The sequence below is a fragment of the Ailuropoda melanoleuca genome, chromosome 3 (assembly GCF_002007445.2).
Source record: "Ailuropoda melanoleuca isolate Jingjing chromosome 3, ASM200744v2, whole genome shotgun sequence".
Lineage (NCBI taxonomy): Eukaryota > Metazoa > Chordata > Mammalia > Carnivora > Ursidae > Ailuropoda > Ailuropoda melanoleuca.
In genome coordinates, this window is record NC_048220.1 from 86,620,072 (window position 1) to 86,633,652 (window position 13,581).

Here is a 13,581-nt window from a genome sequence, read left to right on the forward strand (position 1 = left end):
AATAATAACAAAGTTTACTAAACACCCTGTGCCAGACATTGTTCTAAAGCGCTCTTCATTCATGATCTCATATCAGAGGTTGGCAAAACTTTTCCTGTAAAAGGACAGAGGTAAATATTTTAGGCTTCATGAGCCATAAAGTGTCACAACTACTCACCTCTCATCATAGTGCGAAAGCAGCCACAGGGGGATATGTAAACCAACAGGTTGGGTACGTTCCAATAAAATTTTATTGACAGACACCAGAATTTGAATTTCGTGTGTCCCAGAATGTTATTCTTCCTTCAATTTTTTCCACAACCATTTGACATGTAAAAACCATTCTTAGCTTGTGGGTCGTACCAAAAGAGGGAGGCGGCTCAATTTGGGTCAGAAGCTGTACTTTACTGACCCCTGTCCCATGTGCCCTTCATACCTGCCCTACAAGGTGCTATTATTATCCTGATTTTACACGTGAGGAAACTGAGTCTTTGAGAGGTAAAGTAACTTTCCCAAGGACACACAGCTGATGTGTGGTCAAGCTGGGACTCTAACCCAAGCAGTCTAACTCTGTAACTTGTCTTTAACAAGTTAGCCTAAATATACTGAATACGGCTTACCCTAAATGTGCTTGTCTTCTGATATTTTTAACTTTTTCCCTGATTACAACAGTTCCACATTTGTGTTGAAAAATTCAAACCATACAATTATAAGCAGAAAATGAAAGTAACTCCACCCTCCAGAGATAAACGCTTACGGGTTTTGAACACAGAGATCTCACAATGCTGACTAGATTTAGAATGTTCTGAACACTGTGTGACTTTCGATAGGTTGCCTAACCTTTCTGAGCCCTTGTCTCTCAAATGAGGGGGCTGGCTCAGATGACGTGGCTCTGCAGGCCCTCTCAGGCCTGCCTCTGGATACGTGTTTGTAAGGATTGTGCAATAGCAGCTCTGTCCTAACTGCCTGGGCGTGGAGGGTAAAGTCACCCCTTGCCAGCCCCTCAAGAGGGGTCAAGTGGTCCCTGCCCGTGGCTCACCTGAATCCCAAGCACTGAGTAAATTTGGACAGCAGGGACACCGGGGTCTGACTGGGGGGGTCCTAAGAGGTTCAGGGTCCCTCCAGGGCTGGTGCCAGGGACCCTTCTGCCCATTGAGCAGAGCTCCGGGCAAGCGGGGAGTCAGAGACTTCGGCCAACACTGCCTAGGATGGGACCTGCACAGAGAGAGGCCTTAACAGACTGAGGTTCCTATGGCAGGAGGCCTGGGCCCTGCTCCATCTCTGTCATTCAGGGCCAGGCTTTGGATCTGTGTCTGATGATTACCAGCGGCGTGATCCAAGGCACATTCCCTCTCTGAGCCTGTTTCCCTGCCTGTAATATGGGGAGAACAACCACATCACAGGATCACTGATCAGTTCTTTTTTTAAGATTTTATTTATTTATTTGACAGAGAGAGCGCGCACGTGCGTGCACAAGCAGGGGGAGCCGCAGAGGGAGAGAGAGAAGCAGGCTTTCCACTGAGTAGTGAGCCCGACGAGGGGCTCGATCCCAGGCCCCTGGGATCATGACCTGAGCCTAAAGCAGACGCTTAACGACTGAGCCACCCAGGCACCACGCACTGATTAGTTCTTTAGATGATAACTGTAATGCAGCTGGCACAGAGGAGAAGCTTAATAAATGACCATTTCTGACCCCTTCTCTTCATCTGCTTTTCGACAGTATGCTTTTAAAATGTTCTCTCACCACGCTACTGTACGCTTGGGCTGCATTCAAGGTTGTAGGGTGTGGAGGTCCAAAGATGAGAAAAACAGTCCCTGCCCTCAAGTAACTCAGGGAGGATAAGATAAGGATCAAAGAGACTTTTACACAATCAGAATGTTTGGACAAAGTCCTCCAGGACCCAAGGGCAGGAGAAGCTGGAGAAACCAGGGAAGGCTTCATGGAGATGCCACTTTGGCTGGGTCTTGGGGGATAGAGAAAGATAGGGCTGAGCCCCGAGGGGACGGCACCCCCGCAGGAGGTTGGAGGAGCAGTGGGAGCAAAGGTGTGGGGGTGGGAACACAGGCTCAGGGAGTTTGCCTAGAGAACAACAAGAGAGCCAATGACAGTGGGGGGGGGGCTGGGCTGAATGGATGGGTGAGGCCAGGGGTGGTGCACTTTGGGTTTGGTGAGAAGGAGGAGTCATGGAAGATACTGAGCAAAGGCAGGAGCTGCCATATAGCCCAGTCGAAGGCCTGTGGGTTCTGAAAGAGAAAATGACCAGCGGGAGCCAGCTCCCTCTCCCGAGAGCACCTGTTCCTGGTGTGACCCTCTCAGGCCCTTTCTCACACGTGGTCTTACTTATTTCTAGATGGATAGTATTCCCGGTTTACATATGGGGAAACCAAAGCTCACCTACGTTAAGCTGCTTGCCCAAGTGCACAGGGGAGACAGTGAGCTGGTGTAATCTGTGAGAGCATCACCCTTTCTCCTCCTGTCCTGGGACCCCAGGACGGATCCAAAATCCATTCTGAGGACAGGATTCGGACAGGGCTTGTAGAGTAAAGCCATCCCTGGCTATACTGAGTCCCCCACAGTCCTGGGGTACTTGTCATTACTGCCATCACAGGAAGGAGGGAGTGGAGATTCAGCAAGGGGAAGTGACTTATTCAAGGCCACACATTGAGAGTGGGGAGTTCAAACGCTTCCCCCTCCCCCCCCCCCCACTGCCTCCAGGTTTATGTCTAAGCACATCTAAAACTGGAAAGAGCCCAGGTCAGAAAGGCCCAGCTCCCTCCCAAGTCAATATCCACTGATTCATGCTCCTTCATGGCCCTGGGCCCGCTAGGCCCACAGTTCCAGCCCCACTACCATCACCATAGACCAGTTTACATTGGGCCTCTCTCTGACTCAATCTTCAGCCAGCAGCAGCCTCTCTACTGCCTAAACTGGGGTCTTCAGTGGCTATACTTTTACCACCACTGCCCCCCCACCGACCCAAGCTGTTGTGTTAGTTGGTCTCAAGGAGGGACCTTTTCCTGAACTGGGCCTCTGTCCCAACAACTACGTGTTTTATGGTGATCTTCTCCCCGGGTTCTGATGCCAGACCCTGAAACACACATGGCTTGCTGGGAAGGGGAAAACAAGAGATTTAGTGAATCATAATGGGAAGGGGTAGGGTAAGGCCTGGGTTCCTTACACTTACCATCTCACATTTGGGCCTCAAACCGTCCACAAAATAGGCAGTTGTAAACCCATGCTGCAGATGTGGGCTTAGAGGCTCAGCAGGGAAAGAGATGAGCCTAAGATCACCCAGAAGCAAAATAACGGCATGGGGGTTCAAACTATGCTCTTTCCGGGGAAGGATAAAGAGGAAAAACCCACATAGCTCAGCAGACACCTGACTCCAGGGCCAGACTGTGCCACCACCACTATAATAGCTGTACAAAGAGTTTTTTTTTTTTTTTAAATGTGGGTAGGGGAAGATATAATGAACACTCTCAGTTAAAAAAAAATGGGGCAGATAAAGTTGGTATGCTGTGAAAAGTCAGCAGCTGTAACATTTTATGATTCAATGCAAAAAATATGTTGAGTTCCTCAGCTGAATAAGTAGTTTAACAAATAATTTTTCTTTTTTTGAAAAGATATAGGGAGGGTGTTGCCATTATCTGAGGACCTCTTTGCGGTCCTCAATGTTCATCTAAAGGTAGAAAATGCCCTTAAGAAAAAGTACTCAACCCGGAACTTTTCTAGAACTTAGGCAGAAAGTTTGAGCATGTGTGAACACAGAGGCTAAACAAGGCAAATGCAGAAGTTGTCTCTGGTGATACAGTCCACAGATCAACGACACAGGGTGCTTGAAATCCCCATCCCATCCCCCCTCTCCGCAGGAGAGGGAAGAAACCGCAGAATGTTCCTGACTCTGCACCCTGGCCTGGTGGCGCAATATTTATGTTTGTGTACCTAGCACATCGGTGCCGCCCTCCCCTGCGCAGGGGGCCGTCACTAGGACTCCAAGCGGGTGGCCGCATGGGGTCTTCCCAAACGTTCGTCCTGGACTCCCAAAGCGCCGTAGTACTGGATTTCGAATTCAGCGCGTATAGATGGCGAGAGTCAGGGCGTGGGGATTGAAGCCCCTGAGTTTAGGGCATAGTAGGCGCTGAAAGAGTACATACAGAGAGCTGTCTGAAAGCGAACGTGTCCAGAAACGTGTCCGGTGACCCCTGGGGGGCGCTGTCGAGCCACGCTGGGGGGGGGTCGCCTCCCCAAACGCCGAACCCCGCAATCCAGCACGGCATCTTACGGCCCCACACTTGCGATTTCAGCCCCCTTACCCGCCTTTCTCGGCTCAAAGTCCTCTAGGAACGACCTGATTAGGGATAACTTGCCATAGCGGGGCTTCGATTGGAAGGCATTTTACTAGTTTAAACGTATGTTTTTCTTAAGTAACAGGACAAGTCTGGGAAACGGGATAACATTCCCCTGAACTTCACTCCGACTCACCCCGGTTGTCGCTAGTAGGAACATATCCATGGACAAACAGTACATTTTCTCCAACCCTTATTTCAGGTTCCTCTCTGTCCCCCAACCCCCAGCGTTGTGATACCGGGCAAGTTAATCGCTTCTCCTGGGGAACCTAAGTTTTCCGCGCCTACTGGTGACGAGGAAATGAGCGAAAGGGGCACACGTGTATGCAAAGGCACAGGAAGCCCCTTTCCGTTCGGGGAGGCGGCGGAGGGGGCTCGGGGAGGGAGAGGGGTGGAGAGGCCGCTGGCCCACCGCCCGCTCTCCCAGCCGCTCGGATCCCGGAGGTCAGCCCTTGGCTGGCAGCGCGCCTGCCACCTCTCCTCCCCGCTGGGCCCGGAGAGCGGCTCAGGCCGGATCCCCCGGGACGAGCCAGGCGCAGGCCGGACGGCCGGCCTGGGGCCGGAGCCAGCAAGCAGCCAGCCGATCCCGCTCCGAGGTCGATGACGTCTTCGCCTTTGGCTCCGCCGGCGCCAAGCCGGGCAGGGCGGGTGACGTCACCACACGATCACGTGACTGCCATTCAAACAAACAACTCCCCTCCCCCTGCGCGCCCGCTTCTGCCCGCCCCGCCCCGCCCCCAGAGAGGCCACATATAAACGCATTCCCCCGGGTCGGGCTCGCTGCGAAGGACGCTGGGCTGTAATAGGTGTTGACTGGGGCCGGAGGGGCAGTCGGGGGAGCAGCAAAGAAGCCTAGGCGGCTGAGAGCCCCGCACGACGCCCCCTCACTCAGTCGAAGGGCAGTTTGGGGTTCGGCGCAGAGAGAACTAGGGTCGGGCTTTTCTTCGAAAGCCTTTGCCCTGCCCTTGGCTTCCGAGGACAAAGAGCACCGAGAAACAGGCACGCTGGGGGCGCTAGGGCCGGCCATGGTCATGGAAGTGGGCTCCCTGGACGCCGGAGGCCTGCGGACGCTGCTTCGGGAGCGCGCGGCGCAGTGCCTGCTGCTGGACTGCCGCTCCTTCTTCGCTTTCAACGCCGGCCACATCGCCGGCTCGGTCAACGTGCGCTTCAGCACCATCGTGCGGCGCCGGGCCAAGGGCGCCATGGGCCTGGAGCACATCGTGCCCAACGCCGAGCTGCGCGGCCGCCTGCTGGCCGGCGCCTACCACGCCGTGGTGCTGCTGGACGAGCGCAGCGCCGCCCTGGACGGCGCCAAGCGCGACAGCACCCTGGCCCTGGCCGCCGGCGCGCTCTGCCGCGAGGCGCGGGCCGCGCAAGTCTTCTTCCTCAAAGGTACGCCCGCGGGGAAGCTCTGGCGCCGCGCGCCCCCCGCCGCCTGGCCGCGGGACCCCTGGCCCTCCGCCGCTTCGGGCTGCCCGACCTGGAGCGCGTGGGCGCCCGAGCCCTATTCTGGGGACTTGTCGTTGGCTTTGTTTGGCTTTAAGAACAAAGACTTGCCGGGCCTCTCCGGGGTAAACTTCAGCCCTGGGGGGTGCGGGGGTTGGATGAAGGTGTCCTTGTCCCCGACGATACTAATGGAAACAAATATGTCTCTTTGTCTTCCCAGGAGGATATGAAGCTTTTTCAGCTTCCTGCCCGGAGCTGTGCAGCAAACAGTCGACCCCCATGGGGCTCAGCCTTCCCCTGAGTACTAGCGTCCCTGACAGCGCTGAATCAGGATGCAGTTCTTGCAGCACCCCACTCTATGATCAGGTTAGTAGGCGCCTGTGATAGAGGAGGTGAGGGGAGGAACGGCTGGCAAAGGCCTGGGAGAGTAGTACTAGTGAGAATATCCACAGTAACCTGCGAGTTTATAAGGGAGGGGACACGGATAGGTATTTATCGCACCGTTAAGTGGTCTGATGGAATGGAGTCTAATTGCTGGCACTACAGAAATGAATTTGAGGCAAATGGGTTTAGTTCCCTATTTATTTGAACTCTGACAACAGTGCTAAATGCACCGGTATCTGCAACTGACTTTTCCAGCAGGGAGTTTTTGTGGGTGTGGGCATCGGCATTGACTTTGAGCAAAGCTTGACAAGTGTTGGATATTTCTGGATTTCAGGGTGGCCCAGTGGAGATCCTGCCCTTTCTGTACCTGGGCAGTGCCTATCATGCTTCCCGCAAAGACATGCTGGACGCCTTGGGCATCACTGCCTTGATCAACGTCTCAGCCAATTGTCCCAACCATTTTGAGGGTCACTACCAGTACAAAAGCATCCCAGTGGAGGACAACCACAAGGCGGACATCAGCTCCTGGTTCAACGAGGCTATTGACTTCATAGGTAAATGGACAGATGCCTGGGACTTCGGCCTTGCTCCCCCCCTTTTAGTCACCGAGCCCAACTCTATGGCAAGGACTTGAATGACATTCGTCTCAGCCTTTCTCCATACATTAAATAGCAGTCTGGTGTGGGCAACATCGCAGCAAAATTAGGGATTTGATGTCCCATTCAACAGATTAGCAAAGGGAGGCTCAGAAAGTTGAATTGACTTAACCCATCCAGGATCAGTCTGCTTTGTGGAGATACCTGGTCTTGGTTTAAATCCCTTGCTGTTCTTTGCACAATGCCCACGTCGCCTCCACAGAGCACTGTGTGATGGCATAGGTGATGCTGCCATTCCCTGGATAGGACACACAGGTTTCTTAGGCACCCTCTGCCTGGGGTTGGGGTTGTTCCCCCGAGCTCTCAAGTAACAGCCACCCTTTGTTTTCCAGACTCCATCAAGAATGCTGGAGGAAGGGTGTTTGTCCACTGCCAGGCAGGCATTTCCCGGTCAGCAACCATCTGCCTCGCTTACCTCATGAGGACTAACCGAGTCAAGCTGGACGAGGCCTTTGAGTTTGTGAAGCAGAGAAGAAGCATCATTTCCCCCAACTTCAGCTTCATGGGCCAGCTGCTGCAGTTTGAGTCCCAGGTCCTGGCCCCACACTGCTCAGCGGAGGCCGGGAGCCCAGCCATGGCTGTGCTGGACCGTGGCACCTCCACCACCACCGTCTTCAACTTCCCTGTCTCCATCCCCGTCCACTCCACGAACAGTGCATTGAGCTACCTTCAGAGCCCCATCACGACCTCTCCCAGCTGCTGAAAGGCCACGGGAGGTGATCTCTGCGACCCACTGGGACTCTAGGCTCCTTGAGGAGAAATGCAATAACTCTGGGGAGGGTGCTTGTGAGGGCTGGTCCTTATTTATTTAATTTCACCCCGAGTTCCACTGGGTTCCTAAGCAGTCGTGATGACGTAGCATCAAGATGTTTGCTGAACTCAGCACATTCGGGACCAATACATATAGTGGGTACATCAAGTCCCTCTGACAAAAAGGGGCAGAAGAGAAGGGACTCTGTGTATGAGCCGGTTTCTTTTTGCTTGCTCCTGTTTTTTGTAGGAACTCTTCATGCTTGACATACCTACCAGTATTATCATTCCTGATGACACTTAACCTATGAGAATATACCTTATTTATTTTTGTGGAGGTGGTCTGCCTTCACAAATGTCAGTGTCTACTCCTAGAAGAACCAAATACCTCAATTTTTGTGTTTTGAGTACTGTAATATCCTGTAAATATATCCTAAGCAGGTTTGTGTTCAGCACTGATGGAAAGCACCAGTGTTGGGTTTTTTTTTTTAGTTGCCAGCAGTTGTATGTTTGATTATTTATGAACTGAAATAATATATTTCTTCTTTTAAGAAGACATTTTGTTACATAAGGATGACTTTTTTTATACAACAGAATAAATTATGGCATTTCTATTGAAATCTCAATGCTTTGTTTCTTGGGCAGCCCCAACTAATCCCTCTCCCATGAGTGAACCAGAATCTGGACAAGGGCCTCGCAGATGTGTCTTGGAATCTGGTCTTCCACTACCTGGTGGCCCTTCTAATCCAAGATGGCTGGGTTACAAGGGAGGTAGAAAAGTGTGATCTATCATGGAAAACCAGGTACTGCCCCTCATCAGATCCAGGTGTCCACCCACGTATTCCTACCATGTTACACAGGGAGCCCAAGTGTGCCCAGAGCCAAAAAGGAACGAGCATTATGCTTGGGTTGCCTTTTTTATTTAATACTTTCCCCAGGACAATGTAAAAAGCCACATTTTTTCTGAACTGTGCTGGAATTATGAGGATGATGGCTTTCCAAAAGACCTGATGTAAACGTGTTCCTGCTATGTGTAAGGTAGTGTGTGCTACCCGGCTCCTCAAACAATGCAGCAGGACAAAGATGCTGAGACCCAGTGTAGCTAAGTGGCAGTGGGGGGAATTGGGCCTTACATCTGTTTTGTTCCCTAATTCTGTGTGGCTTGCACTTTATCTCTTTCTCCTCTCATGTGCTTTTTTTTTTTTTTTGTACCTTTGAAAAGACCTTTATTTTTATGAAAAGAATACGAAGTGCTATGAGCAAATACAACACAGACAAATCACCTGAAATTCCCATCCCCAACCTGACCATAAAAGCTTTGGAATACATCCAGGCTAGCATAGATAGATGATAGATGATAGATAGATAGATGATTGATGATATAGATAGATAGATGATAGATAGATATGGATGTATATAGATAGAGAATTTTATATATATATAGATAGATATGGATGTATATAGATAGAGAATTTTATATATATATGTATATATTTTATAATATACAGAATTTTTGGTGGCTTCCTCCAGGTCACTTGCTGGTCTGATTTCATAATTTTGTTAAAGATAGGCAATCAAACCTGATTTGCTTTAGGGCAAGATTCTGGACTTTTACTCCTGCCGAGCAGGCCAAAACAAGAGAAGGTGTAATTGACTACCAACCCATAATCCAGTCTATAATGTTGAATTAAATAACAGTGAAGCTCTTGGGTTACTGGCCCCTTAGCTCTGGTTCCTCCCCCTCAACTTACTTCTGGACAAAATGATGAAGGAAGCAGAAAAGGAAGTCTCTTACTTCTCCAAAAGTACCCTAAACAGTGGTCCTGGTCCCACCAGGTCATTTAAGGCCTTGACACACAATCACTGTCCTTGACCTTTCCCCACTGGTTCACCATCTGCCACTTGATTCTCAAGGGCTGAAAGATCCCTGTGTTCTAAGTTCTAAGAACTTACCCTGAGCTGGCAAGCTCATTTCCTTGGCTGGGCTTTCAATTGCAAGTGTGTTCACGCCTTTCAAAACAAACCGTACCCAGTGTTTTTATCAAACCCTAGAAATTTACTATGGCGAATATCTCCTTTCGTGGAAACATACCAGCAACTTCAAGTCCGTGGCAGATGCCATGGCTGACTTCCCCGTGGGCTCAGGCCATCGCTTTCTGCTTGGCAGGCACTGGCTGAACCAAAATTAATCTCCAGTGTGATCCATGCAGTGGAAAAATACAGCGGCTGCCTAAGGGAGCCGCCAGTGAAAACAATTCACTCACTTCTCCCAGTGCAAGCTCAGGAGAGCAGGGCTGATAACCCTGATTCCTGGTCTTTGGGCCCTCTGGAGCATGTCACTTTGGGCCTGATACTGCTTTTCTTAGGGGGGGGGAAAAAGCACCTCATAATGAGGAGAAAAATGTTCAAACTATTAAAATGTTTGCTTCTCAAGGGGAGATTGAAATAGAGACAAGTCCATCATTTAATACTTTTAGATCTAGCGCCGTGGGCCAGCCGCTGTGCTAACTGCTTTATGCACCTTCACACTAAACCTTTAGCAGCAGCACCCATTTTACAGAAGAAGAAACTGAGGCTCAGAGAGAGGAAATGACATGTCCAAGTTCATACAGCAAGTAAACATTGCAGAGATTGGAACCTGGGTCCGAAAGAAGACTGGGAACCAAAGTCCTAGTTTGGTCCAAAAGACAGCTTGAGGGAGGGGGGAAAGGGTGAATGTTGTAGCCAACCAGACATCAGCATGGTTTTACCACATAATTTTGGGGGTGGAAAAGCTATTTATCGTTTTGGGCCTCAGCTGCCTTCCTTGTGAAATGGGATAATATAACCCGCTTCACGTGTAAGGAAGAAATAGGCTCATGAATGTCAAGTGTCTGGCAGGTAGGGGCCCTGGAGGTACATTAAGGTACATTAAGATCCCATTCCCCATTGCTACCAACTATAGCAGTTTTCTGGTGTCAGTTTTCCCACCCCTAAAATGACCAATTTGCCCCGGATGTAATGGATAAGATTCCTCCCAGCCTTAGAAGGTGCATCAATGCATACTTTATGCTTTTCTGTGGTTTCTATTAGGATAGTGCCAACCCCAAATGCCTCCACCGCATCCTCTCCTTTCCTTGGAATTTTGCAAATCGTAGCTAATTTGCCTCGGACTCGCAGCCTCCGGAGTCCATTTCCCTCCCTCCCTCCCCTGCCCATCCAGGATGACATCATGGTGCGTACACCTTTAAGATTATATAAATCTGTGATCATACAGTGGCCTCCATCCCCATGGTAACGCGGAGGAGTTTCCCTTTTGTGAGGAAAGCTGTCATGTCACTTCCTGCTGCTGACAAATCAGTTTAGGAGATTAAAATAAAGGGGGGGGCGGGGTGCGGGAGCCTGGCTCTGCGAACTGCTGGCTGCGGTGGTTTCTGGTTGCCATACACAGAGGCAAACAAAGCCCAGGCCACGCGGGGGGAGCCCCGCCCAGCGCCGGCCCGGGCTCCGGTTTCCCACACCTCGCAAGCCCGGCCCCGTGGAGCCAGGTCACCTCGGGATGTTTTCCTCCGCAGGCTGCCTTCTGGGGAGCAGGTGGGAGGGCTGCCCACCTCTGGGGACTTTTTGGGGGGCTCTTAGGAGAACAGCCTCTGGGGCCCGAGGAGCCTCTCCCCCCTTTTATCAGCTCAGAGGTAGCTTTTTTCTCTGGAAAACAAAGGGTGCACACGGTGATAGCACCAAGCAGGAAAAACTGCTCTGCTAAGGAAAATACCTTAAATGCACCTTTTTCTTGGCTGTGGCTTTTTAAGCTAAGCAACAGGTCCACTCATTCATTCATTCATTCATTCATTCAACAAATCTTTACTGACACCCTAGACCCAGGGACACTTTGGTGCAAGACAAGGTTCCTACTCTCCAGTAGCTAATAACGGGGGGAGGGGGGGGAGAGGGGAAGAGGGCAAAATATAAATAAGATAATTAAGAAATAAGATGAAGAGGAAGGCTGTGAAGGTGGAATGATAAAGGGGGAACCTCCTTTAGGTTTTGGTGATCAGGGAGGAGTGAAGACCTGAGAACTACAACGGGCTTGTGTATTTGAGAGGTGAGCTGGGAAGAGAGTTCCCTGCCAGGAAAGCTGCAAAGACTTGAGGTTTGCGGGGGGATCTTCGTGGACCACGAGATAGAACCAGTGCCTCGGAGTCAGTTAGACCTGAGTTCAAGTACTGCTTCTGCCACTTATTAGCTGTGTGACTTACTGTGGGTAAGTTACCAAACTCTTTAAACCTGAGTTTCCCCATCTGTAATATGGGCCAATAACCACTGGCCTTCGAAGGCTCTTTAAGGATTAAATGAAAGGTGGATTAAATGAAAGGCGGTCACCTCTGGCCACATCAGAGAGGCTTGAGAAAGGCTCATTCTCCTCTTGTGACTCAGCTGGTCCCCATTCCCTCACTCGAGCAGTAGTGCCACTCCCCAGAGTGTCCTGGTGAAGGGAGACAGGGAGCAGTGGGCTGTCCTGCCCCATCCTACTGCCTTCTAGGAATAGGTGATACTGTGCGGGAGACTGAATGGAGACCCATTCCCACAGGGACCAGTCCCATCTCCATCACATCTCTGTCTTCCAGAGGTCCAGGACCCCTTGCTGCCCCTTCCCAGAAAGTGTCTATTTCCTCCTCCCTGTGTCTCCCTGAGCCAGCCCAAATAAATCCCAGTGGTTCCAGAGCACTCCCAGGCTTGGATGAGGAGGGGGCTTAGAGCTAAGAGTTGGATGGGAAAGGAGAATACATGAAAGTCTCTTCAGGTGCTTCTTACAGATGGAAACTGAGGCCCAGGAAGGGCCTCCCTTGCCACAATCAGTGGGTTACGGTTGGTGGTCTCCAAGCAAAGGCCATCCCCAAATGAAGCTCTGATGGCCCAGAAGACATCTTTGCTTGAATGATGTCCCCTTGCTCAAAATAACACCAAATCCATGAAGCCTTCTTTGACCTTTAAGACTTCCTCATCTGTCACCAGCGTCCTGGGAACATAAAGCTTCATCCTACTTCTGTAACTAAGCGTCATCACCCAACTGCCCCCTGGGCCAGGCAGGTCATGTAATTGAGAATTGGGCTACTGGGAACTGTGGTGACCTAGGAAGTTCAAGCTCTGTCCTACACGGAAGCTGTCAGTTGAGGTGGAAATGTAGGCCCTGTGTTGCTAGACCTTACTATTTTTTAAAAAAGCTTATTTATTTATTTTTGAAAGAGAGATTGAGAGAGGGAGAGAGAGAGAATGTGTGCACAAGCGGGGGGAGGGGCAGAGGGAAAAGCAGACTCCCGGATGAGCAAGGAGCCCAACATGGGGCTTGATCCCAGAACCCCGGGATCATGACCAGAGCGGAAGGCAAACACTTAACTGACTGAACCACCCAGGTGCCCATAGACCTTACTGTTTTTAAAAGAAGACAGGAATTTATATTTTTATGTGAAATCTCCTTTTTTTCAGAAACTTTGTATGGACCAAACAAAACAACTGCCGCCTGGCTCCAGCCCATCGGCTGTGGGTGTGAGAGCTGCGAGCCGTCTGTCAGCGTCCCGAGGTAAGGGTCCTCCCTTATGTGACTCTGGGCTCCTGGGTCTTTTCCCAGGGCTTGCGCGCCACAGTTACTATATATGTCTTCTGAATACAAGGGTGAGTAACAGTTATTTATCCCCTAGAAAGTGCTCAGTCGGTGTTAAAAATAATGCTTGGAGGGGCGCCTGGGTGGCTCAGTCATTGGGCGTCTGCCTTCGGCTCAGGGCGTGATCCCCGCGTTGTGGGACCGAGCCCCACATCAGGCTCCTCTGCTATGAGCCTGACTCTTCCTCTCCCACTCCCCGTTTGTGTTCCCTCTCTCGCTGGCTGTCTCTATCTCTGTCGAATAAATAAATAAAATCTTTAAAAAAAAATAATGCTTGGGGCAAAACTGATAGACAACTATCTGTGTGGCCTTAGGTGGGTCACTTCTCTCAAAGCCTTAGTTCTGACCTCTCTAAAAGGGAGCATTGGAAGTATTTGCTGC

The 13,581-nt window shown here is 50.8% G+C and overlaps 1 protein-coding gene and 1 long non-coding RNA gene across 3 annotated transcripts in view; both read left to right on the forward strand.

Moving 5' to 3' along the window:
- The first annotated feature begins 5,083 nt into the window (after positions 1 to 5,083).
- Positions 5,084 to 8,182, forward strand: DUSP1 (dual specificity phosphatase 1). Its single transcript, XM_002916919.4, has 4 exons — positions 5,084 to 5,718; positions 5,993 to 6,138; positions 6,491 to 6,710; positions 7,145 to 8,182. The coding sequence occupies exons 1-4, from the start codon at positions 5,352 to 5,354 to the stop codon at positions 7,513 to 7,515; spliced, it is 1,104 nt and encodes a 367-aa protein (XP_002916965.1). The 5' UTR covers positions 5,084 to 5,351; the 3' UTR covers positions 7,516 to 8,182.
- A 2,773-nt stretch (positions 8,183 to 10,955) lies between these two features.
- Positions 10,956 to 13,581, forward strand: part of LOC117801559 — a 28,164-nt gene continuing 25,538 nt past the window's right edge. For both annotated transcript variants that reach the window (XR_004624210.1, XR_004624209.1), the window contains exons 1-2: positions 10,956 to 11,802; positions 13,026 to 13,119. This is a non-coding gene — a long non-coding RNA (uncharacterized LOC117801559). The remainder of the gene's footprint in view (positions 11,803 to 13,025; positions 13,120 to 13,581) is intronic.

Bases quoted from the DNA above. Each gene is read 5' to 3' on its own strand.
- DUSP1 (XM_002916919.4), top strand. From the start codon at position 5,352: ATGGTCATGGAAGTGGGCTCCCTGGACGCCGGAGGCCTGCGGACGCTG. The intron at 5,719-5,992 runs GTACGCCCGCGG...TTGTCTTCCCAG, and splicing joins GCAAGTCTTCTTCCTCAAAG to GAGGATATGAAGCTTTTTCA. The intron at 6,139-6,490 runs GTTAGTAGGCGC...TCTGGATTTCAG, and splicing joins GCACCCCACTCTATGATCAG to GGTGGCCCAGTGGAGATCCT.